Here is a 24,711-nt window from a genome sequence, read left to right on the forward strand (position 1 = left end):
CCGTCCTCCATCTTGAATCTCCGTGACTATATACTGTTTAGCTCCTGTCTATTCCATACGCGAATATTCAGCCTGGTATAATCTGTGCACTGTGCGCGCGAGGGAGAATAGAGCCGCGACCTGGATGCGGCCTCAACAGCAGGCTCGATCGATTAGTCTTCTGGAATAATATGTACAAAGGACTTGAATGTTGCAATAATCATTCCGTCGAGCTATTCCATCGCTAGGAAAACATCAACAAACCGCCGCGATTAACAGAACGGGAGACCATCAATCCTGGCTAATTGTTCGCCTGCGAGCTCTCTCGATCTGTTTTGTTAAATGCTCGTTGGATGTCCTCGGCCAAAAATCGTCGTCTCAGTCTGAAAATCGATGGGGAGAGAAAGAGGCCCAGAGAATTTGATTTCCGATGTGGAAGTCTCGCAGTGAAAAATCCTCCCAATTCTTTCAATATTTCCTGAAAAAATAACCATTTTTCAAACGTCCAGAAAAACGCTTTCGAATAATTCAAGAGTTTTCAATAACCTCGTGGAAAGAACGATTTATAGCAATTTTGCGATAGGGGCCTCGAGCCCCTGACAAACAAAATCTCGCCAATTCTACCCGCATTTATCATCTCATGCCCTAATCTATCAAGCGTGTAACGTGAGATGTCTGCTACTTATTATTTCACAGGTTATCTCTTCCATCGCGGCATCCTCATGTCTGGCAGTGCTCTTTCCCCTTGGGCGTTGGTTCGAGGCGCGGCAAATTACGCGATGCAAGTGGCCCACCACTTGAACTGTACCCCGGTGAGTAGAGACCGATAAGTGATGTAATTTTTCGAGGGTCCGACGAAAGAGCATGATCCGTTGAGCTAGACTGAGTAATGGAATACTCCAACGTTTCGTTTTGTGTAATGAACCGACACGAGCGTTCGAGTCTCTCGTTTTCGGATGAGGCTCCACGGAATTGAATGAAACGATAATTAATTATTGGACTCGAAAATGCTTCGCTCGTCCGTGAAACGTTGAGTCTGCGGGAGAGCAGGCGAAAAATAAAAAAACATAATAATAATCAAAGGATGCTGAACAAAATGGAAAAATTAATGGAGAGTACGATTATAATCGATGATATTATTCCACACCCTACTGCTGCTCTCCACTCCGAATATTATACACAATAACGTAACGAACTTCAATAAACGGATTAAAGAGCAAGCGAGACACCGATACTCGGTCACACGTAGAGACGCTGTTTCATGAAAACACGAGAAGAACCAAATGGAAAACAGATACGATAATTATACCTCTCCGCGTTTTAATCCCTTTCGCGTTGTACCGCGCTGATTGAAATCACCCACGAGCACTTTTGCACGCCAGCTTGTATCGTGTACAAGCAACCTCGCACCGGCACCCTTCCAAACCGCAGTGCGCTTTTTTTCATTTATTTTTCAAAACGAAAACACTCTCGGGGCAAAAATGTTCATACGCGAAGCTCACTCCATCAATATTTTTCATGCAATGCATAAATTACGATTTTCCATTTGGACACACGCTTAGTTCTCTCGGCATTGATTCGCTCGCACGCTTCCAATCAAATGCGAGTGCTCACCTCCTAATCGGTCGGACTCTTTCGTTCTGGCTTTCTATAAAATTTCATATTTTCGGACCAAAATTTGCTCCTCAATGGAATATACGAACGCGCTATTTCGCCATGCGCTATTTCGGATCGCGTAGTCCGCTGCTTTCGTAAATTATCGTGATTACCGCGCTGCCTTTTCAAAACTGACGTTCCCGGGGGCTATTCATTCATATGGATTTTTCTATCTAATGTTTCTACGCGATCTAAACGTTCTCATCAATTAGTGGAAATTTGACGCGCGTGTTACAATTCTCGGCGTTAACGGAACAGCGGCGTAATCAGAGGATTATTATTGCCGATTGATGTACCTCGATGCGGTAGCCCTGGGGCTGGATTCAGAAAAATTGGGCTCGATTTGAACGCTCGTTTACGAACGAAATTGTCGAGACTCGACAAAACTATTTTTTTTTCTCAAAATACCGAGAGTGAGCGATCAACGTTACTTTTGAAATGTCGAGTATTAAATTCACATTCAAATATTCAGGATAAAATGTATTTCGAAGGTTGGGAATTTGCGAAAATTCAATTTATAGGATGCCACCGATCCTCAAAAATTGCTCAAGTGCCTGAGGGATCTGCCAATCGAATCGCTGCTTTCGGCGCCGGTGAAGGGCCTCGCGTTTGCACCAGCCTTCGGTCCAAGCATCGACGGGGTCGTCATCGACGCCGGTGATCCGGACAACAGCGACTTTACGCTTCAAATCGACACGATCAATACGCTCAACAGTCTTCTCATGAGGAAGTCCGTCGTAGCCAAATTATCGAGGTAAAATCCACTTTATTTACTTTATTTATGGAACATAGAAAAGAAACTTTTTGTAAAAGCCTTTTGTGGCGCTGAAAAAAATGTTTTAACTTTCAAAAACATACGAGAACTTCGTTATTTGTTTTTTTTTTTGCAAAATGTTGCGGATACGAGACCTAAAGAAAGGTTTTTTCCGATACCCGGAATTGCCATCGACTTCTCGTTTTGCATGAGCGAGCAACGTGAACCCTAAAACGTACCTTTGCAACTTTCTCCCTTGGGTTCCTGGGGATTCGTATTTCCGGAAGCTCATACCGAGTAAAATTGGAATTTCAGTATGGCAACCCCTTCAATAATATTCGTAGCGATCGATCGAACGATATTCTTACTTTGGAAATCAATTGAGAATCAAATTGGAGAGCTTATTTATGAAAGGATCTTTGGAAGCTGGAACGAAAATTTATGAACGCTTGAAAAAACATTTTCACGTCCGAAAATTCCTTGAAGAATCAGAATCCCAACAGAAACGTCGAATTTTCGAATTTCAACGATGAACAATAAAGCCAACAGATTTTAAAAAAGGCAACAGATTTTTCGAGAAAAAAAACAGAAAGAAGGCTAACTCTGACGATGTTTGTAGAAGAATAGATACATGGAAAAAGGGAACTGGAGCGAACATGAAACTGCTGGGGAGGATCGAGCAGGCATGGTTTTCCAGCTGTGCAGTTACCATTCGAATGTGTGTCTAAGAGTCCGCCGTTGTTCGTAACAAGCAGTACAGGAACGAGAGAGTATCCAAAAACTTTGTATTTTCCAGAAAAGCTCTCTATTTGCCTCCTTCTCTCTCTCTCTCTCTCTTTCTCCTCTCTCCTTGCTTGTCTGTTGTTGGAGTTTCTGAATTGTAACCGGGCGAATAGTTAGAACAAGACGAGACATACACCGGATGAGAATGCGCGTTCTCATAAAAGTTAATAAGCTCCCATTACTGGTAGGAAAATGTCTCTCGTATGGTAAAGCGGAAGTAAAATTAGCCGCAAGTTCTCCCTTGGCCACTGCGGAGAATTCGAATATTCTGCACTGTGCGCATATACTGCACGGTTAATGGGCTTGGAGGGTCGAAGGGGAGGGAAAAAGCGAAGGAGGAATGGCGGTAAGGGGGGTGGGGGGGGGGGGGGGGGGGGGGGGTAAGAAGGAAGGATTTTTCCCAGCAACCAGCACAAAATCCTTCGAAAAAATGTTCCGATTCTCTGCTGCGCATACGCGGACAAAGCAGGCGATCTCTTCATTATATTTTCTTCATCTCTCAGCAACCCCCGGCGATGTCATTGCGCAAAGTGATTTTTGAAAAGGAGTAATCCCGACGTAAACGCAAAGCCTTTTTTTAGCGAGCATTAAAAATGTATATTACTTCAAACCTATTTCACGCAATGGTAGAAACGTGGCGTTGAATAGCTAAAACCAAAAGGAGAAGGGCTATCTCGTTATGCTGGTAAACGAGGCGTACTAACTAACCGCAAGGGTTTTCTTGGGTAAACCACGAGACTACCTCACTTCTATATATTCAGCACACGCTTTTCTGCCCTGCTTATTTCTCCTTCTCGATCCCCCCCCCCCCCGCCCCTGCGCACTCCATGCTCTCCTCTGAATTATACTTTGATTATTTTGTCATTAATCGTGCAATTATGGATCGAGTAATTCACCGGAAATTTCGGACGCTCCGGCAATTGAGGCAATATTAAATCTGATTTTGCGTGATTTTATGTGAACTTGAATTCAACGAAATTAATGATTAAAACCCGCGCAAAAATCAGCTGGTTTAGCCGACATTTTTACTCTCATTTTCCTCTAACGTGCACTTACTTTAATAAATAATAATAATAATTGTTTATTAAAGGCTTTCTTGCCTTTTAGGCTTCAGAATATTTTACACCTTCTTATCTTCTCCCACGTACTTTATACAACGGTTGAAAATCAGTAACAAAAAAATTTTCAATAACAAAATAAAAAATAAAAATATTTTTATAATTAATTTTAACAATAAATGAGTGACCCCTTAACATTAAATTCTCAGAAACTTTCAAGATATTTAAATATGATGATTTTTCGAATCGATGGGGTGTGAGATTCAATATTGATTCGATGATAAAAAGGAGTCGATGCGAATGCGCCTCAAAAATGTGTACTCGAGTTCGTTTAACGCCGCGCGACTTTCACGTGTTAGTACAGCGCCGTACGAAGTCGGGGAATGTTTAATTATGCGGTGAAACGTGGGGCAAAATTATTTGTAATTAACGCACCGAGTTTCACCCTCGAAACATACGCGCGCTATAAACACAAATATACACTGATGAGTTATGTTTCGGGTAGACCTACCAGAGCTCGCGAATTAATTCGTCGCGCTCCAACTTTCGAAATTATATGATTGTGAATAATGCTGTTCTCCGATTCGCTTCGTCCCGTATTAAACGATTTTACTGGCGGTGAATAAATTTTTAATCACAAATTCGAAATTTAATATGAAAATTTGATCGTTGCACGTTTTACGAAGACAATTTCGCTTCTCAAAGGCAGCATTTTTTTCTATATTTTTATAAAGCTTTGACAAAATATAAAAACTACCGGCTCTGATATAATTACGAAACGTATGCAGAAATATTTCACTGCGAAGAATTCCAGGCATTTTTGAGCTCCATTTCATTCGTGAAACTGAAGTTAATACGAGGAATATGCTCGAGAGCACATTTTTTTGTTTTGTAATATTCCATAATTCATTGAAATTCACGCGGGTAAAGGTCGAACGGGCACGCTCCCCAAATCCACGTGCATATTACTAAAAATCACAAGCGTGTTTTCAACTCGGAAGTCAACGGCTCGAACGCGTGCTACTAGCAATTGCCGTACTTTGTAAATCGTAATCGTGCCACGCGAATTATTTGCCATCGAATCGAGAGAGAACGTAATCGACTGCAGCCCACCTCTCATTACCGCAATCCGGTTTAATGCCCCGTGTATCGCTACCGCTGTCGCTACATTCCCACAGCAATTGTATTTGAACTGTCACGAAGGTGGACGTGATACTCGTACCAGTTCCGTTCGTGCTCAAAAGTCCCTTGAAAAACTTTTCAATGAAAAAAATTACAAGTTTGATCGAACAAGTTTCTTTGGAGTTCCCTGCACTTTCGTAGCAGTGATTGCCGTTGATAATAAGCAGTAAAAATCACAAAAAAACGAATTTAATCATCAAAACCAAAATTAGCATCAAGTCGACGTTCCCGTATCTTTCCTCCCTCCCTCGCCATCCCAAGAAATAACCGCGGCATCGCCGACTCACTAAAAATCGCTCGAATAAGTGGCACCGTTTACTCGACTAGTTTTCCAACGAACCAACCGGGATTTTCAAACAATTTTTTTCCAGATACGATCTCATGGTAGGGGTGGTACGATCCGAAGCGTACTTCACCCTCACAGCGGAGGATGCGCAGTACGGTATCGAGGCCGACAGAAGAACGAAAATTCTTCGAGAGTTCGTGCGGAACACGTACACTTATCACCAGCCTGAGATACTCGCGACAATCATAAACGAGTACACGGACTGGGAGAAGGCAGTCCAGCATCCGGTGAACATCAGGTATGCATCGATCCTCGAGTTTTCATTTCGATTTTTTAAATTACGATGTACTTTTGAGACTAGTTCAAAAATTGTGGATCATGAGAAAAAAATGGTAATCGGAATACGACGAAGAACAGGAAAGTCACGAAACTGAACTCCCGGGGGAAACGATCGAGTGTGCAGGAGCATCAAATCGTGAATTACAAATTTATGAGAATTTTGGATGTGTGTACGATATTGTAATTATGTACATTTTCGTATTTTTTTAATTACAAATTTATGAGAATTTTGGATGTGTGTACGATTTTGTAATTGTACATTTTGGCACTTATGAGTAGCACATATTTTGATGATTCTCTAATCGACTCTGTAGCCGTGACTCGACGATGCACAATAAGTTCTGTAGAAGCAGCATCGGAATTCAATAGAGGTTGAAGGCAAACTTTAAAAGTTGGTGATGTTTCCACATTGCTTTCACCTTTCCAACCTCCTTTTCCGCGGTACACACGAGCACATTGAAACGTATAGATTTTTTCTTTCATATTCCCTCCTCTCTCGCTCTCAATATCGAGTGTGGGATTCATCGATTTTCCATTTTATTAGCTAAAAGGATTTCGATGAGATTGGAAAGAGACGGGAGGATGTGCTGCTTCCGTAGAGCAGCTTTTTAACCGGATGAATGAGAAAGTTTTTATCTCCATCAGCCCTTCGGTTCCTTTTTCTTGTTTTCATTTCTTCAATTTGATAAAAAAATACGAAAAAATCGCTCTTCTTTCAGGGACGAAACCCTTGAGGCACTGGGTGATGCGAACACGGTCGCACCGGCCACGAGAACGGTCGATCTCCACAGCCAATCGCACAGGAATTCTTATCTCTACGTGTTCGATTATCAGACGAAATTCGGCGATTATCCTCAGGTAAGCTCAGTCCCGTTGTTCTCTCAATTTTCGTTCTATTTTAGAGATTTTTCGCCTGGATATGAATTCTCTGTGAAATGATATTGCAAACTTTCAACGAATGCTTATTTTTGCTGAATTTTTGGAGCTGTTCCCTTAAGATTCGAGGGGGTTGAAAGACTGTATCGAGTTCCTACTCATTCGGTTCGAACATCCTTTGTTTTTGCTCCTTTCTTTCGCATTTACGTTTTATTTTCATTTCAACGACTTTGCAACTCCCTAAATAATAGCGAAACGAAGAAATTTTTTCTCATTGAAGAAACTTCGTTTCTGCACGAACATTATTACTGAATCACAACCAATTTTCGTGTTATAGCGAATTTATTGAAAATTTTCACCCCGTGAGGATTTTTAAGATACAAAAACCCGAAGAAATTCAGTCTACGAAGATAAAAATAGCATTTTACTTTATTGGTAATCGAATAACTCGGGGTAGAAATTTCTGCGTCTTCTTTGGCGCAATTTGCATCCCGTATTTTCTCGGGCTCGACGCGCCCCTGGCGCTGCTCTCCTTCTCGTTCTCTATCTTATTTTTTTTACACTCGTTTTTCGCTACAGCAAATTTTCACCCCTTCATTCCCTTTCTCAGGCTCGTGCATCTCGTGCGCGCGATATCCCAGCGCCTAATTTTCCACTTCCTGTTCACGCACATTCACGTGCATTCATACACAGAAAGCCATATTTATTTTTATTTATCTACTATCTTGCAAAAGGTAAATTCGCAGGGGAACTTGTGTCGGAGCGCAATATTCTCGATTGTGCACCGAGGCGAATTACTACGGAAGCAAATACACGCCGCGCGGCGTACTGATGTGTACTCATTCCTCATACGCTATCTGATGTGCGAAATGTAACGTGATATATTTAGTTTTAAATGCAACGGAGAGAAAAAATATGCCGAGGGTTTTTCGTCCCTTCGAAATATTTGTATCAATAACAAGCAGAACAAACTTTACGTAAAACGCGTTTTTTCATGAGGGCTAATTGTTGAACGAAAAATGGAAAATTAAGTGTTACGTTGAAGGACTTTATTGGCAGAAATGTTTTTCGATATGGAATAATATTGAAAGAGCGTTCGAAATTTTTTTAACTCTGGGGCTCCACTGATTTATTGATGATTGAAAAACGTATCAAACATCCGGTTGGTCTTTTTTTTTGCGAGTATACAAAAAATTTGAGTTTTACAAAATCGATAAAAATTGTTGACTTAATATCTTGGTTTTGATTTCGATGTGGATTGCGATCGGTTTATTCGCTCGTAAAACTCATTTCTGTAAACGCCGTTCGGGAATTGAATTCTCGGTGAAAAATTGTAACGAAAATAAATAAAATAGTGGCTTGGACGAAATGACATTGAAACGAACCTCGCGGATATATTTCTCAATCAGCGACGAAGCAATGCGTCGATTAAGTAATCCGATGAAAGCACGGTGTCGAGTGATAAATTGAAAAAAGGGAAGTTTCGAAAAATAAGAAAACGAAGGAATTTTATATCCGCGTTATTTTCCCGCATTTTCATTTCGTTGTCGGAACGAGGGTTGGAATCTAAATACGATGCCACATAAATATCTGGGTCAATCGCGTTGGGCTCGTCCCAGAAATATTTTCTAGCGTGAAATAGCGTGGGTGAGCGTGTAGAAAATAGTTGTTCGTTTTTTATATTTTTTTTCTTGATTTCTCGAGTGGAAAACATGTCTGAAGGTTTTACAGGGATGCTGCACTTCCCGACCCTCCGCCCGCCTCACGTTTTTTATCTCCGTTTCTCCGTGCCTCTCTCTTTCGCTTACTCTATCAAGTAAAAAACTCCTGCTTTCGGTCTGACCTTGTTCCCCGGCCTATCCGCCCTCCGGTTCCTCTGAGTGCAGAGAAAAGGGAGTCGTGAGGCATATCGTGAAAAAGCTGCAGGCTGAATCAACGCAATTGTGTGAATTTTCTCATACCCCCAAACCTCGTTTTCTCGTAAAATATTAATCCCGAAGTCAATCATTAAATCCCAACATCCGAGTCGTTTTACCCCCCTAAACAGTCAAATTATTCCTGAAAAAAATGCAGGAAAACCGCAGCCAATTTGAAGCTCTGGATTGTCGTAACCACGGAGATAATTTCCAAGACATTCCATGACCATTAGAGCAGGCAGCGAACGATCAAAATTAAAACGCTCCCCAGCTCGAGCACGTCTCGTTAACCCTCATTTGAGTGAAGTATAAAACCCTTGTTGCAATCGCACAATGGCTTGGCACTTAAATGCAGCATGCTTCGAGTCCCGGGAGCAGTCTCTGCATGTGAACATGGAAGAGAATCTTGATCACTCCCTCAGGTAGAGCGGTCTCGCAGTGGTTACGGTCATTGTTGGCCGTTCAAATCACGAGTTACGTTCTACCAGCACTGTTTAAACTGCGTAACAGCTCTCAGTAACTTATACGAGTGCACTGAATGTAAGTGGCTCAACGATCTTACTGTGTCAAACCCTCGGAACGACGCCACTCTTTTTCAACGAATGGATTGAACAATCATAGCCTTTGTGCTGCTGAAAATGTTTGCTAACTGGAAACCGAAATTTTCGGAGCTTCTGCGCAACTGTTGAAACAAATTCCTTTTGGTTTAAGGAAGTTTATGATTTTTTTGAGGCAATAGGAAATAGGAAATAGGAATTCAGTGATTGTTGAGGCGAAAAAAATTATGATCATTGATCCGGAGCAAGACTGATCTCACGTGAGGAGAACATTTTCACGAGACTCGTGTGAAACGATGATCCGGGTCTTGCTCACATTTGAGAGTTGGATAATTCATTGAGGAAATATAACTGCGGAGTTGAGGTAATCGAATGGTGCTTTTCACATTGTGACAATCTTCACTGTCAACACCAATCGATGATATCGATTTAAAGAATGAAGCATTTATCAAACAAGTTTCTTTATTTTATGAGATGCATAATTTTTTCTGTCCCTTTTCCACTCTTTTGTCATCAGTTATTTTTCACATTGTTTTTTCTATGCACCAGCTAATTCTCGCTGAAAAATTGTGTTCCTTTTTGCACAGAGACAAGGCTGCATCCATGGCGAAGAATTACCTTATCTCTTCGGAGCCCCGTTGGTCGGTGGTCTCTCTCACTGGCCGAAAAATTACACAAAATCCGAAATAGCCCTGTCGGAAAGTGTCATATTGTATTTTACTAATTTCGCGAGAACCGGGTAAGAAAATTGTGGGAACGCGATCATCCCTCGAAGGTAATCGTCGCAACTCTTGGTGAGTGCTCTTTCGTTTGAATTCCAGGAACCCCAACGAGGGCACGCCCGATCCAGGACCACCGGGACCTCGCCCCGATCGCACGAAACTCAAGAACGTCGCGTGGACGGCTTATGAAGAGAAGCACAAGAACTATTTAATTATAGGTGAAGAAATTAATGCTCGAACTTGTTGGTTCGTTTATTCAAATGTTTTTGGCTTCATTACCAGTGTAACGCGTTGTTTTTAAGTTTTTACAAAATCTTTTGTTTCTGTGCAACCAAAAATAATGTTAGTTTTATTCACATTTTTTGATTTTTATTCGCTTCTTCATACATTTTTTCCCATTTAAACATCTATTGAAGTTTCAACGCTCACGCGACGTCCAATTTTTCTTCTCGCCACGTTCGAACGAATTGGAAGAAATGAACGTGGCAATGGGAGTCGTGAAAGTGAGAATTTTTCCCCGTTCGTTCGAGAGATTTCTCTCACGCTCTAATACTTCTTTTCGTTGAGTTTTTGAAGTTGAATAGACTTTTTTCTCTCCTCCCTCCCCTTGCACCCGAATCGGAGCTGGAAACTTCTTTGTGATGAAATCTCCGAAACTTTATTTGAATCGACGTATCGTTTCGTATTTAATCCCATCACGATAATTAACCAATTTGTGTAATCATCCTTCCTCCCGTTGCGCAGATACGAAATCGAAGCTCAAGAGCCATTACAGAGCTCACCGACTTTCCTTCTGGCTCAATCTCGTGCCAGACCTTCATAAACCCGGCTCCGACGATGTACCCAGATCTCATCACCTCCTCGACGCAGAACAGGTGAACGCTTCGTTTCATTTAGAAATTTTACGCTGTAAGATGAAAATGAATTTTTTAGAGCGTGACATCGAGCATTACATCGAAAAATTGGGAACCCACAATTAGAAATCGACGTTCTCATATATATTCGACGTCGCACATTCTGCGATTTGAAATGAGCGGAAAAAATAATTCTGAATCGATCGTAGATACTGACATCGTCGGAGAAAAACGGAAATGTATTTTCGAAAATGAATTTTTGGTAAATTCTCCAAATTTTCGATCGAAATAAATCGAATCCCTGAATTTCGAGGATTTGAATTTTCTAGTTTTCAAAAAGTCCAATCCTGAATATAAAAAAATGCAAAGTTTGCTGTATTTTCGATAAAAATTCCGACAAAAAGTATCTGAAAGAAGATTTTTTGGAGTTTGCTCGCGAAAATTAGTACTGAAACATAAATTAGGAATGAATTTGGTACTTTCCATTCATCAACTTTCCTCTCTAAAATTCCAGGCTCGTTCGATGGAGATTTGAGTTGAAAGCTTATTCTCGCGATTGAACGATAATTTAAAAAAATGTCTAATATCGATTATAAGTTGAGCGAGCGTCATTAAATTTGCTGATTTCCAATACCGCCAGGTGCCACCGCGGTTCATTCAAAGGGTGCCGACGACGGGGAGATCGACGACACCGGAAATGACGACGGAGCGAGTGCGTAATGTATCGACGGCGCTGCCGAGTGAATCGTCGTTCGAGGAGACGACGAGTCAGCCGGAGGACGGTTTCGCGGCTTATTCGACGGCGTTGAGTGTGACGATAGCGATCGGCTGTAGTTTATTGATTCTCAACGTTTTGATATTCGCGGGTGTTTATTATCAGCGTGACAAGCATCACTGCCCGAAGAAGCGTCAGGAGAACGGTCAAATGCCGAACAACATTTGTGGGGAGCTCGAGACGAAAACGTCGGCGGAACGTCACCACATTCAGCACATACCACCGCCCGACTTCGCCGACTTGCAGAACAACAGTTGCCACGTGCCAATGCCACCACCGCCACCGAAGAACACAAAACCGATGAAGTCTGGCCAACAGAATTTGATAATGAGTCCGAATCAGTTGCAGCAAGAGTCAATGCCGATGTCGGACATCGGTCACAATCTACAACAAATAATGGAGGAATTGAGAGTCTGACTTTAGGAGAACGGCTCTTCTTAGAGCTGGACAAATTTATCAATTAGGAGTAACCTACGGTGGTTTTTAATTAGGTGTGACCCAGTGATTCGAATTTTCAAGACCAATCGAAAACAACCCGAAAGAACAAATAATTATAAATTCAACAAGTCATCGTGCACTTTGACCTCGAAATATCAAAATGCGTTGAATCGTTGTAGATTTTTGAAGAGCAGGGCCCACTGAAAAAGAGACTTTAGTGGCGGTTTAACGCATTAATAAAATCATGTAAGAAGAACAATTCGGTGAGTGAATATATCGAGACGTTGCGACGAAAGGAAATATCCGCGAGCGAATTTCTCTTTTATAGTGTATGAGAGGCTCATTTCGAATGTCGAGTGTTCCTCGATGCTTTACGTCCTGTGACTATTTTTTTTCATCATTCGAACGATGCGAGAGCTATTTTTCGTCAAGAGTAAAACGACGTTACGTTAACTGAGAAAAAAAACACTTTCAATTGCATGTACTGATAGAATTTCATTAAAAACGACAACAAAAATTCACGATTCGAGAGTTTTTAGAGGAATAATCGTGTCATTTTTAAGCACTGAACGTGCCATAGCTCAAAAATCACGAGCCCAAACACAGCGGTAATAACGGTAAAAACACATTTCAACATTGGCCATCGTGCTCGGAGCGTTGTGTATGTCAAAACGAACAAAACAAAATAAAACTAAATGAGCCAAAAAATAATATTGATACGTGCACGAAAATCGATACTGCCAAAAATAGTTTTTCAATGCAAAGATCCAGTTTTACGATCTTTACTTGTTTTTTTATTTTGTTTTGTTTTTTTTTTTTTTTTTTAATTCTTTTTTTCATATTTCTTTCTCGTTTTTCACTGGCACGAGCAAAGTTCTACAATTGACTTGCAATTTTGAGATTGGTTCTAGAAAAGAATTTCAATCCGATTCACCAAAATTGGATCGTCGTATAGAGCGAAGTACTTTGTAAATATATTTAATAAATGAAAACAAAAAAACAAAAATAAAAACAAAAAAGTAAAAATAAAACAAAAATGTTTGAAGAAAAAAAAATGAAAACGGATATTGATACGTTGATTGGAAGCTCAGCTGATCTATCGATCATGCTGCAGAAGCACGAAAAGAGTCGATCCTGAATGTGAAAAAGTGGAAAGTAGGTCCGAAAAATCCAATGTAATATAAATATAAAAGAATGAAAAATATGAGACTGGAATGTTTAGAGAGCGAGATGAAAATGATGATGAGAAGAAGAAAAAAGAAAATATTAAATCAGAAAATCAACACGTACAGGGCGCAATTTTAAATTTGTATATAATTGATATTACAATAAAGTACGTAAACGATAACTATCAATGAACGTCGAAAAAAAAATTGTTCATTTTTCAACACTTCCAATGCGTTCCAACATTTTTTAAATTCCTCATCACAACGTTCAAGAAAGTAAAGATAAGGAAAGGTAAGTTGACGTCAAACCTTCAAAAGTGTTAGTGACAATTTCAAAATTTTAACGCCAATTCCATCGAGGATTATCGACTTTTTTGTTCCTTATCGATAAACACCATTCATAAGAAAAAGAGTCATCCGATGTTTATTACGAATCATCGAAAATTGTACTTTTTCTAAAAAAAAAAAAAAAAAACGGATTTTTGATAGACTCTAAACCATTGCTGCAAATTTTTCCAGAATATTCGCTCTGCAGATTTTGTCGAAAAAAAAATCCCGTAATTTCTATACCGAATTCAAACTAAATGAAGTTTTTTTATTCGCCACTCCTAATTCGAATCACACGCTCCCGTTCGTAATGAGCGACCCGCGAGACCCACGGATCCATAATTTCGAGTAAATCGTACACGAAGAAAAAAAGTACGACAGAAAGGAGCGAAGGAGCAGGGGCGGGGGGAAGAATTGGATTTTTTAAATCGTCCCAGATAATCGTCATCAATATCTACTTTATTGTATCCTATACAGATACGTTTTCATTGCGGTTTGCGTCACAAAAAGTACGGCGTTGCGTGTTACACGTAGAAATCGATGAAAGTGTAAGCCATCATTAAAAAAAAAAAGAAAAAGTAGAATGAAAAGGAAAAAGAAAGAGAAAACCAATAAGGCATTACTCGTGAAAACAAACGTTTCATCTCGTAGATAATCATTTTTTTTCTCGTATTCTTGATACTGTGATTCGTTTGTTTTTCTTTTTTTTTCATATTTTTTTTTTACATTTCTATCTTTTTTATTATTTCATTTCAAGCTCCACTATTTCAGTAGTAAAATGGTAGGTCGAGCGCACATTGGTAACGACGAATGAAGAAATTTTCAATGAAAAAAAAAAAAAAAAACAACAACAACAACATTTCGTTTGCCAGTCTTTCAAACTGAATAAACACATTTAACGATATACAGAAACGAAAAACTTTTTCGAAATTCCCCTCCGCTTCAACCACGACCATTTACTTTTCACACTTTTCTTCGTACCAACGACAAGGCCAATCGTTTTTCTCCTTTTTCTCTCTCTCCCTCCCTCTCTTTCTCTTCGTCGTTCGTTCGTAATTGCATACGTAGCTTATTCCTGACCTACATACGACGCTTATCACAATAAAAAAATCAAACGATCATGCTATCACAAGTACTTGGCTGAAGCAAACAATTTTCAGTTGACGATGACAATTTCCACATGAATATTCGTAAAGGTTAACTGCACCACTGATATTTACATACATTCGTAAATTGCTTTATTCCAAATATTGTTATTTGACAGATCAAATCAAAACCTTCATTCAATATTTGAAAAAATTGTAAACGTACATAAATATTGCGTATACGTTTACAAATATTTATGTAAATATCCATCGTTGTGTCACTCTGTCTTTCAAAAAATTCAAGCCAATGAAAAATCTTCATTAATGTACAATGGTCTCGTGAGAATCCACTTATATCTTAGCTGTTTTCAAAGAGATTTCATCTGCTTCTGCACATGCGAATAAACGACAATTGAATGATGAATTTGTAGCGTAATCAACATCATCTACATATATTTATACGCATATATCACGGAAGCTATCGATAAATAAAATAATTCATCAACTTTGCACTAAATGCAAAATCTATTTTATTGTTATTTTCGCCATCTACGAAAAAACGATATGATACGATCAAGCAATGAGTTTTTTTCCCACTAATTCTTTTTATTTTTATTATTTTTTTTAATTGCATTATAATCATAACAATAATATCGTTTTCCGTTAGACGTTGACGATAAAAAAGAGCCTAGTCTCGATATATTACGGTTGTTTCGCTCGGTAAAAATGCAGAAAACCAGTCTTTGTTTTTTCTTTATTTTTTCATCTTCATTATTATTTTATTTTCGTTTTTTTTTTTTTTTTTTATCATCGCCACGAATTAGACGATCAATGGAAAAAGAAAACCAATATTCCTACGAGGTTTCGCACTTTGGAGGCAGAATAAGATTCGGAATTCGGTGATGATGAAATAAATATAAAAGTTAATTGAACGAAACGTTTGGCCAAAGAAATCGAGGGAAAAAAGTAACATTTCGGTATTGCTGGCTTATCCATTTTTTTTTGTTACTACAACAAACGTTTCTTTTTTTGCAATCATTTATTTGAATAATTAGGGCACTAGAAAGACAGTTTAGCTTAGAAATAGTGCTGGATTCTGCTGGGGTAAGCACGTTGGTGTTCGTTTTTTTTTTTTTTTAATTTTTTTTTTATTCTTTTTTTCTCAGTTTTTTTTCTCAATAGTAAAAAGCCTCGTCACGCGGTGACACAAAATGCGAGCTTCGGTGATAATGATAAAGTAAGATAAATGATGAAATATCGTTTTTTTATGTTTCTCATTGTTAAACCGATATTTCGAATATTTTCGTTTTTGCCCAGTATTCGTTTCTAGAATTGTGAAAAATTGGCCCCTCCCTCTCTCTCTCCCTCTCTCTCGGAGCAATTTTTTTTTTTTTAGTTTTCTCTTGTGTTCCGAATTCGAATTTGTCTCAGGACTTTCGCAGTTTCCGTTGCTATCACGCGTGCTTCGGGCCAATTTATTTACTCGTTTTCACCCTTTACATCAATTTATTCGCAGTGTTTTTAGATTAAAATCATTTTATCCCTTCACCTCCGTCCTCTCTTCTCTTTTCCCACAATAATTCTATCACTAATTAGGTACTGGCGTGATGAAATTACGAAAAACATTCAGTCTCTTTGATTAAACGTAACAAATTTTCTTCATTGTTTTGTTTTCTCTTTCTTTTATCCTTTTTTTTAATTTTCATTTCAATCGCCAGGCTTCGAGTTATCAATTTAATTAAAGAGTCGGAAAGCCTGTTTGATTACAATAAGCTTACGATTATCAACAGGCGTACCCTCACCCAGACCCACGCACATGGAAAGTCCAATGCACACAGCCTACTTATTTTTCAGCAATGTACGTCGAAATCGTAACGTTCGTGTGTGCATTTACCGATCATTATTTTGTCCATTCCAACTAGCCTTCTTGCTTTTTCAAACTGTTTCATTCCACGAAGAAACAAACGATTCAGCTCAGTTTTTTCCGGTGTGCGTTTTCAGAGCGTTTTCACGTTTCTGTGCTCTTTTCTCGTCAGTTAAATTCTCCATCCTTCCTACCCTTTTTCTTCTATTTTTCCACGCAGGTATAATTGCTAACGACGTGTCAAAGATTTTTCGTATCGGTAACGATAGAGCGAGAGAGAGGGGGAGAGAGAAAGAGAGAGCGAGAAAGAGAGAATAAAGATTTAGAACACAAAAGCGTGTGAACGACCTTGCGGTGAAAGGTTGTACTAAAACGGCAGAGGGCGCCACTCTCGTCACGACGATAAATTTCATCGATTTTTTTTCGTGTCTCAATCATTTCGATCAGCTTCCATTCACAATTTCTTTTTCCGGGATTCAAATATTTCCCTCTCGCCCGCTGATCCAATTACAATTGATTTGAAAAAATATAGAGTCATAACGAACATTGAGAACTTGTTGCATTCACCGGTCGTACTTGCAATGAAAAATCTACACCAAATGTGAAAAAACGTCGAACCAAAGTTCCCTAAAATTTTGTGCTCATCAATCAACTCTCTTTTATTTCATTGTTCATTCGATTATCCATTTCTATCGAGCTCATCATTCACGAGGCAATCTGCATTGGGATGAAAAAGTTCGCCTCGAATAAACGAATCTTTTCGATACCTTCGGGCCATTTTATCACATTTTGATATTACAACGTTTTTTTTTTAATGTGAGAATATCAAACTTCTGTGGAAAATCGAAACAAACAGATCGTGTACTTTCGTACAATTACTCTTTTTTTTCGAATGGAATATTTTTTTCAATTTATCGATCGAATTGGACAATTAACAATTTAACGAATGAAACAATTTAATAAAGCAAATTGCGAGTCTTCAAAATATTCCACAACAAACTTACATCTTAAATATCAAAGATCACACTCCATTGGATACCAAATTCAGATTTTCTGCTCAATAAAAAATAAATAAACGAAGGAAACATTGAACTGAACGATTATTGTATCGATTTTAGATTTGCGCTCCATCGTTCCAATTCGCATATATTTTTCTAGTGAAAAGTCGAAAAATTCATGGTAATTCGTAAATTTGAATGATCTAGCGCTGGTTTCGCTGCAAAAACGTTACAAGCAAACATTTTTCTTGTTTTTATCGTTCCGTTAAATTTTCTACAACGAAGCCTCTCTTCCCCTCACCGTGCTCCTTTTTCCATATCACTCATTCCTTAACACTTGCGACCAATTCGCCAAGAGATTACTCTTATTTTTGTTTCTCTCAATAAAATCGCATGATTCTTATGAATAATGTTTCGAAGTGACGAAAGGGCTTACGATGCAAAACACACGTCAGAAGAAAGCCAGCACGAAATAGTGCGCCACGATTTAGTAGTTCGTTTTCGAATTTTCTTGTTTTCTCTCTCGCTATTTTCATTCGTTTTCGATCTTTTTCTTTTCGTTTTGTCATTTCGCGCTTTTCTATCTTCTTTTCTCGCGAGCCAAGGGCACCCTAGCAAATGCAGCCACTTTCCCCTTCCGATTCCGATCCGTTCTGCATTGGAGATTGATTCTGCAAATCCACAGCTGCTTTCGTTTGTTAAGGTTGTCAATTTTTTGTTCTGGTTTTTCGGTTTTCGTATCGTTAATTCGTCGTTACAATTGTTCAGAGGGTTTTTCAAACTATCAAACGCTCAAACGCTCCTCGGGGCAGAGATCTACTTCCACTATCAAGAATTATTGATGAATCGATTATAGATGCGTTTATACTATTTTTATAAAGCCTGGTACAAAGAACTTTGAAGTACAAATTTATTCAAACATTTGCTCCCAACGACAGTGGTGAAATTCATTTTTTTTATTGTTCATTTTATTGTATTTTATAGTTTTTTTTAAGTATTTTTAAATTATTTTTTCGCGAATTTTTCGCTCGGACGATTAATAATTCGGCAATACTTGCACGGAAAGCGTGAAAGTTGTTAAAAACTAAACGTTAGGACGGAACGTGGCGAAGCCTATTTTTGAAACTCGTGGGCGTATTCGTATTTTACTCATTCATCATTTTTCAACCGATGAGAATGTTTGATGATTTTTTTTGTTTAATTGATGAAAATATCATGTTATTTTCACATTTTTTGGTCTGAATCTTTGCGAGAAAACAATCATTTTGATGAAAATGGCTCATTTTCGATTTTTCTCTTCTCACTTATTGTTCTTCTTGTTTACAATAATCGAGTGTCGTGTGCATTTGTGTTTGCATGTTTGTGTGGATGGAATGGCAAGAAATCATGGTCAACTAAAAGAAAAGCTAAACAAAAACTTCTCAATACCTGCTCCCGAATTTTGATTTTTAATAAAAATTAAATGTTTACATTAATAACAAAAAAAGCGACATGAATGATTTACTCACTATAACTTAGCTCTTCCCCAATCTTTTTTCCCTCAATCGTTTTCTCCGAATTCGAATTATTTACAATTTAGATTGAGCAGATTTTTTTCAAGTCGTTTTATTTTTAGTTGCTCTTTTCTCTAATTTGATTCTCTCTCGGGGAAAAAAGATAAATTATAATCCAACAAACGCGTTCGCAGTAAGAATACCTCGCATTCATATAAAATTCAACTGCTTTCCACGATTTATCAAATACCTTTATTTTTTGTAACCGAATTATTACGTCAAAAAGTGATTGAAAATTGATCAGAAAATAAAAAAATCGTTCTATTGCACAATTATTTAGAGATTTCAGTTTTTCTCATTGGATTGAGATACGGGAGTTTCTGGTTTTCTTTTGTTTGAAAAAATAAATTAGGAATGAACAACAATATTTTTTAAATGACAGAAAAAGTTTCGATTCACAAGCTGAATCAGTAACGATTCGATTATTTACTGAACGTGAATATAATTGGAGCTCGTTTCGTCTTTGATCATTGAATACGATAATTGCATTCGTGTTTTTCGAGATCTCAAGTTCGTTAGTGGTGTACAGAATGTAAAGAGAAAAAAAAAACAAACAAATTTTCTCTCGTTCGATTCGTTTCGATTTTTTTTCTCCTACTACTTCCTTAACTCCGTTCTCTTTGCTCACAAACACCTATAACTACAACTTAAATCTGTAAATCAATGCAATTAACAGTGTATGCTCCCTCCTTATTGCTATTTATTGTACTTGAGTCAAAGTCTGAGCTTCGCTTTCATTCTCAACACTCCTGTTCCTCATCCCTTCTCTATACTTTTGTTTTCTTTTCATTCCCCCGTTGCGTGTGGGGATTCAGTAGGAAACTTTCGTGAAGAAGCAGACCAAGTGACTGCGTTTGACGCGACGATTGATATATATAAATATATAAGTTGCATGTTTTTGTTTTTTTTCTTTTCGTTCAATTCTTGGGTTTCAGGCTTTTAAAAATATTTTCATGTCACGAGAAAAGTGAAACTTTATCAGTACGTTTTAAAAATATATTCATGGAATGGTGATCACGAATGAATGATGTTTTTTAACGACATTGAGATCGGAGAATTGAGAAAATGTTTCATTTTTCCTTTTTTTTCTTCCCCATTGAGAAATAGAAATCGTTACTGCAAACTCGTGTGCTGATCAATCCTATGCGAGCAATGAAAGAAGAACAAATGATAAGCTACCTGTGTCGAAATAGCTGTCGATTAATGATTATTTATTTATTTATTATTTTTATTCGTTTCAGTGCCTTGCTTCTCACGGTTTCATAAATAAATTAGTATTCAGTTATTTGAGAAACACTGGACGAGTGTCACCGAGCTGTTCGCTGCCTGAACCGAAATGATCAGCACGATTGCCGATTATGGTCAATCTCGTCATTTCATTTTTTATTTTTTTCATTTTCTGCCATTACTTCGATTAAAAATAGGCTTAAAAATTAAATTGATTTTCTGAATATATAATTTGTCTTTTCACCCACTTATAAATGTGATGAATCCACTTGATTCCTGCAGTTATTCCTCTCAATATGCAATTTTAGAAAATATTTAGAAAAATTAACAAATTAAGTACAAACGCTAGAAAGAACTCGAAATCGACGAAAAACTACCACATTTTTTTCATCAATTTAAAATAATTTACACCAAGATTTTCAAACAATGTTTTCTGTGGAATTATCGCTTTGGCCGTTATACGAAAGAAAATTATGAACAAAACATGATCTTTCCGAAAATTCGTTAATGTCACAGACGGCAATTGGATCGATCGTTCTCCCAAATCGGATCAGGCAACGAGCCAAAGTTTAAAGGTTTAATTATTATTATTATTATTATTACTAATATTAATATTTTTTTTCTTTCATCGTTTTTTCACCGATAATTTAACAGTAAATTCAGTGTTTGTGTGTGTCTCTTTTTCTCGTCTACCTTTAGTACCGTTCTTATTGTTTTTGTTTTGTTATTTATGTTTTCGTATTATTTTCTGTATTTATTTGTCGACTTAGCATGCACAACTGCTCTCCGACGCTTTCAGTTCAATTGGCGTATCCTTCAGTACTACTTCTTGCACTACGGGAGTTGGAGAAAAAAAACACATTAAGGAAAACACAAAGAAAAACAAATGAAACAATATTTAACAGTTAACAAATCGGTGGAAATGAAAAATGTATTATTGAACAATTTTTAAGCATAATAATTAATTGAAGAAAAAAACTGAGGATGATTCTTTAGTATTGAATAAATATTTGATAAAGAATACAACATTTGACAAGGGGTCAAACTTTTTCTTTTCTCTGTGAACTTTTCGTCGTAACTGAAAATGTAGAAAATGTGATCATGCGAATTTTCGTGATTATTTTGTTTTTGTATGGTTGAAAAAAGGATACTGTCTTCTGGTGGCTTGTTCTCGGTGGAGTCCATTCCTGGCAAAGCTGCTGCGACTCTTCTGAATAGCTGTGGCATTAAAAAACAAATGGATATACTCTGATTTTATGGTGTTTATTTTGAGCAAAACTCTAAACATGATTTCATGTTTATTTAGAAAATTTTTAATTTTGATTGTGTTGAAAATTCGAATGGAGTCAGAAAAATGGACTGCTATGATGTCCCCTCCCTGGCAACAAATTATTGCCATCAAACGTGACTACTGATAAGTTTCTAGGCGTTTAATTGAGAAAAGGAAGTTACAAAGTCGAAACTCATTTTTCTCGCGACCAATCGTTTAAATGTTTTTTATACGGGCCACCAATTTTGGGTTTGTCAGGTCTCATTAATTCGGTAATTCATACTACCCTCTATCGATATTGCTCCCAACAGGTAATTGTTTGTTTTTGAAATGTTCAGGGTGGCAATGCTGTTTTATCTCTTCAGCTGAGAAAGACGAATCATTTTTGTTTCGCGAATTGATACCCGATTTCTATCACAGAAGTTCGGGCTCGATTGTTCAAACTTAAAAGTTTCATGGAAATTGGTTAGGAATTATGATTTTGGAAAATAAATTCATTAGTGGCTAGAAAAAGGAAAATGTCAGTTTCAAATGGTCAAATCTGTTTACCCTGAACCCTGTTTCGGGAATAAAAATGTGTTTGAAAATATTTTTTCGATTTTCCATCTCTGGAAATTTTAGTTCCTTCGTATGCTACATGAAATTTTAAGATATTCGTTCGTACTTGTTTAACATTGTATCCTGCCTTGGCGCTGGTCTCAATAAACATAACATTGAGTTCCTTGGCCTTCCGTTCACCATCTTCTGTCGAAACTTGACGCTTCTCGCTCAAGTCTGTTTTGTTGCCAACCAACATGATTATTACATCGCTACCTCGTTCTGTTCGAACGTCGTCTATCCACTTAGATGTCTGATGAAATGAATTGGCATCTGAAAAACATAATTCTTGTATTATATCAGAGCTTCACAAACTCAGCACTAGAAAAATATTTTACAGTGAACGTTTATTCATAGAAACTCTAGAAAGTCTTTTACTGTAAAACTTGAGGTTTATTTATCTCATTTACAAGGGGCAAAGATAAATTTTATCATGTCAGACGAAATGTTTATTGGTCTATCGTTCATAATTGAATACTGCATTTACTTACTAGTAATGTCGTAAACTACAACAGCGACTGTAGAATCTCTGATGTAGCTGGGAATCAATGAACGAAAACGTTCTTGCCCGGCAGTGTCCCACAATTGTAATCTTACGGTTCTATCTTCAAGATACATAGTCTTGCTCAGAAAATCTATTCCTATTGTAGCCTGTTAAAATGAAAAAATGAATTATCTGTCTTAAAAATTCAATTCTTCAGTGAAAAAGACAAAGCAGCATGAATGTCACATTGACGTTGAAAATGATTATGGCACAAATTCAATCATTTCAGAAATTTTTGTCATTCAATCATTAAATCACTGAATAACAAACGTGTGATCATGAATCATTTCATATGTCACACAATGATCAAACTTTCACATTTTTACCTCAAAAGTACTTCCAGCTTTATTATTAACTGAAAATTCAAACCCAGTTTCAATTTAAAGAATTCAGAAAGTTAAAATTTTTCACTTGAATGATTCAGCTTGTAACGAACTGAATCTGATTTTGTCATATTCTTTTTATAAAATTCATAATGGATATAATTTTGTTCCAAAAAAATGTAAATTTTTTAAGTTCGTTGGCGATAATGCATAACGGACAATTTTATTTACCTGATACGTGTTGTCGAAGCTATCGTACATAAACCGTGTGATGAGAGAGGTTTTCCCGACTGTAATGAGTGCGTATAATGTTATACAATTTCTTCATTCCCTCTACGATGAAAAAATGTTAATAACGAATCCCTATAATTACATGCGAGTCAGATAAGCGTGTTAAGGTCTTTATATCTGATTGGCATGAAATTTTACAGTTAAACCCTCTTCATGTTAAACCCTCAAGCTTGATGGATGAATTAAAACATTTTCAAATAATCAGGAACCTGACATTCGAATGATGCATTAAAAGAATAAAAGGTTTAAAAATTACCGTTAAAACGGTAAAATAGGCATAGTGGGATCGAGTCAATGACATTGTTAATTATGAAATCTTAGACTCCCACTTAATTATCATCAAAGGACAAACAAATGGAAACTCTGCATTTTATTCAAATCGGAATACGTGACAGGAAACGTAGGAGGAACGATTGAATATTGCAAAAGAGTGTAACACTACTCTTATTATAAATTGACAAACTCGAACGGCGTTTCGCAAGCGGCGCACAAATATCGGTGAAGATACATGTATATCTATAGTTATATAAAAATGTGTGTGTAAGCAACGAATTCTTGGTGTAAGTATATCTATATCAAACACATATATAGGTATATATGAGCGAAGGTTATAAAGCCCGAGATGGCAGTCGAAGAATATCGATTTATAACCTCTTCCGAGCAGATAACCAAAAAAAAATCGTAAAGAATGTAAAAAAAAAGTTTGACGTATTGGAGTAAACGAACAAAAATGCACAAGATTCGTTGTCAGCTGCGGGAAACAATTTTACTTTCTTCCATTTGTCCTCGTTATTTGCCAAAAAAATAGAGAAAACCGACGCAATATTGATCCATAATTGAAGGGTGCGAAGGAGAAGGAAATACAGGGCAAAATTTGCAAGCGATGAAAAAAAGAATAATAAGCGGGTGAAAAACTCACCACTCTGTTCGCCGAGAAAGACGAGCTTGAATTTCCGCAACGGGTTACCAAAATCACCCGAGGACGACATTTTTCCTCTTTTAACGCGCTTACACACGAAAGTCAGCAATAATAATGTAAAAACGGTTTAAAAAAATAAAATGAACTACGCGTACGATCACAGATTCAAGAATATCGAATAAACGAGAATATCCGACGCATGAAACTTGGCTTTTTTGTTTCCCACTCCGGTTAAAAAACCGTGTGCACACACTAAACTTGACAGATCTCTCCCCAACGGCCACTCCTTCCTTACGCTCGCGGCAGCCACGTTTGACTGGGAAGTGACGTCATTGGTCGAACGGCGTTCGACACTTCGCGGTCGCGCTGTAT

At 37.7% G+C, this 24,711-nt stretch overlaps 2 protein-coding genes across 3 annotated transcripts in view; one reads left to right on the forward strand and one right to left on the reverse strand.

Moving 5' to 3' along the window:
• Nucleotides 1-13,530, forward strand: part of Nlg3 (Neuroligin 3) — a 161,536-nt gene extending 148,006 nt beyond the window's left edge. The window contains exons 4-11 of the mRNA XM_043429519.1: nt 676-791; nt 2,157-2,389; nt 5,784-5,996; nt 6,757-6,895; nt 9,974-10,125; nt 10,208-10,326; nt 10,853-10,983; nt 11,603-13,530. Coding sequence (XP_043285454.1) covers nt 676-791; nt 2,157-2,389; nt 5,784-5,996; nt 6,757-6,895; nt 9,974-10,125; nt 10,208-10,326; nt 10,853-10,983; nt 11,603-12,154 — 1,655 coding nt within the window. The 3' untranslated portion in view covers nt 12,155-13,530. The remainder of the gene's footprint in view (nt 1-675; nt 792-2,156; nt 2,390-5,783; nt 5,997-6,756; nt 6,896-9,973; nt 10,126-10,207; nt 10,327-10,852; nt 10,984-11,602) is intronic.
• A 576-nt stretch (nt 13,531-14,106) lies between these two features.
• Rab6 (RAS oncogene family member Rab6) lies at nt 14,107-24,659 on the reverse strand. Of its 2 annotated transcripts, none has more exons than XM_043429520.1 (6): nt 24,340-24,659; nt 23,361-23,419; nt 22,754-22,913; nt 22,330-22,535; nt 21,547-21,613; nt 14,107-18,300 (listed from the first exon to the last, which is right to left on the reverse strand). In XM_043429520.1, the coding sequence occupies exons 1-6, from the start codon at nt 24,407-24,409 to the stop codon at nt 18,227-18,229; spliced, it is 636 nt and encodes a 211-aa protein (XP_043285455.1). In that variant the 5' UTR covers nt 24,410-24,659; the 3' UTR covers nt 14,107-18,226. The 2 variants fall into 2 exon arrangements, with proteins under 2 accessions (XP_043285455.1, XP_043285456.1); XM_043429521.1 differs by lacking the exon at nt 14,107-18,300 and adding an exon at nt 19,041-21,229 and having other exon boundaries at nt 24,340-24,658.
• Nucleotides 24,660-24,711: the final 52 nt, after the last annotated feature.

Source organism: Venturia canescens, chromosome 9, assembly GCF_019457755.1.
Source record: "Venturia canescens isolate UGA chromosome 9, ASM1945775v1, whole genome shotgun sequence".
NCBI classification, from domain to species: domain Eukaryota; kingdom Metazoa; phylum Arthropoda; class Insecta; order Hymenoptera; family Ichneumonidae; genus Venturia; species Venturia canescens.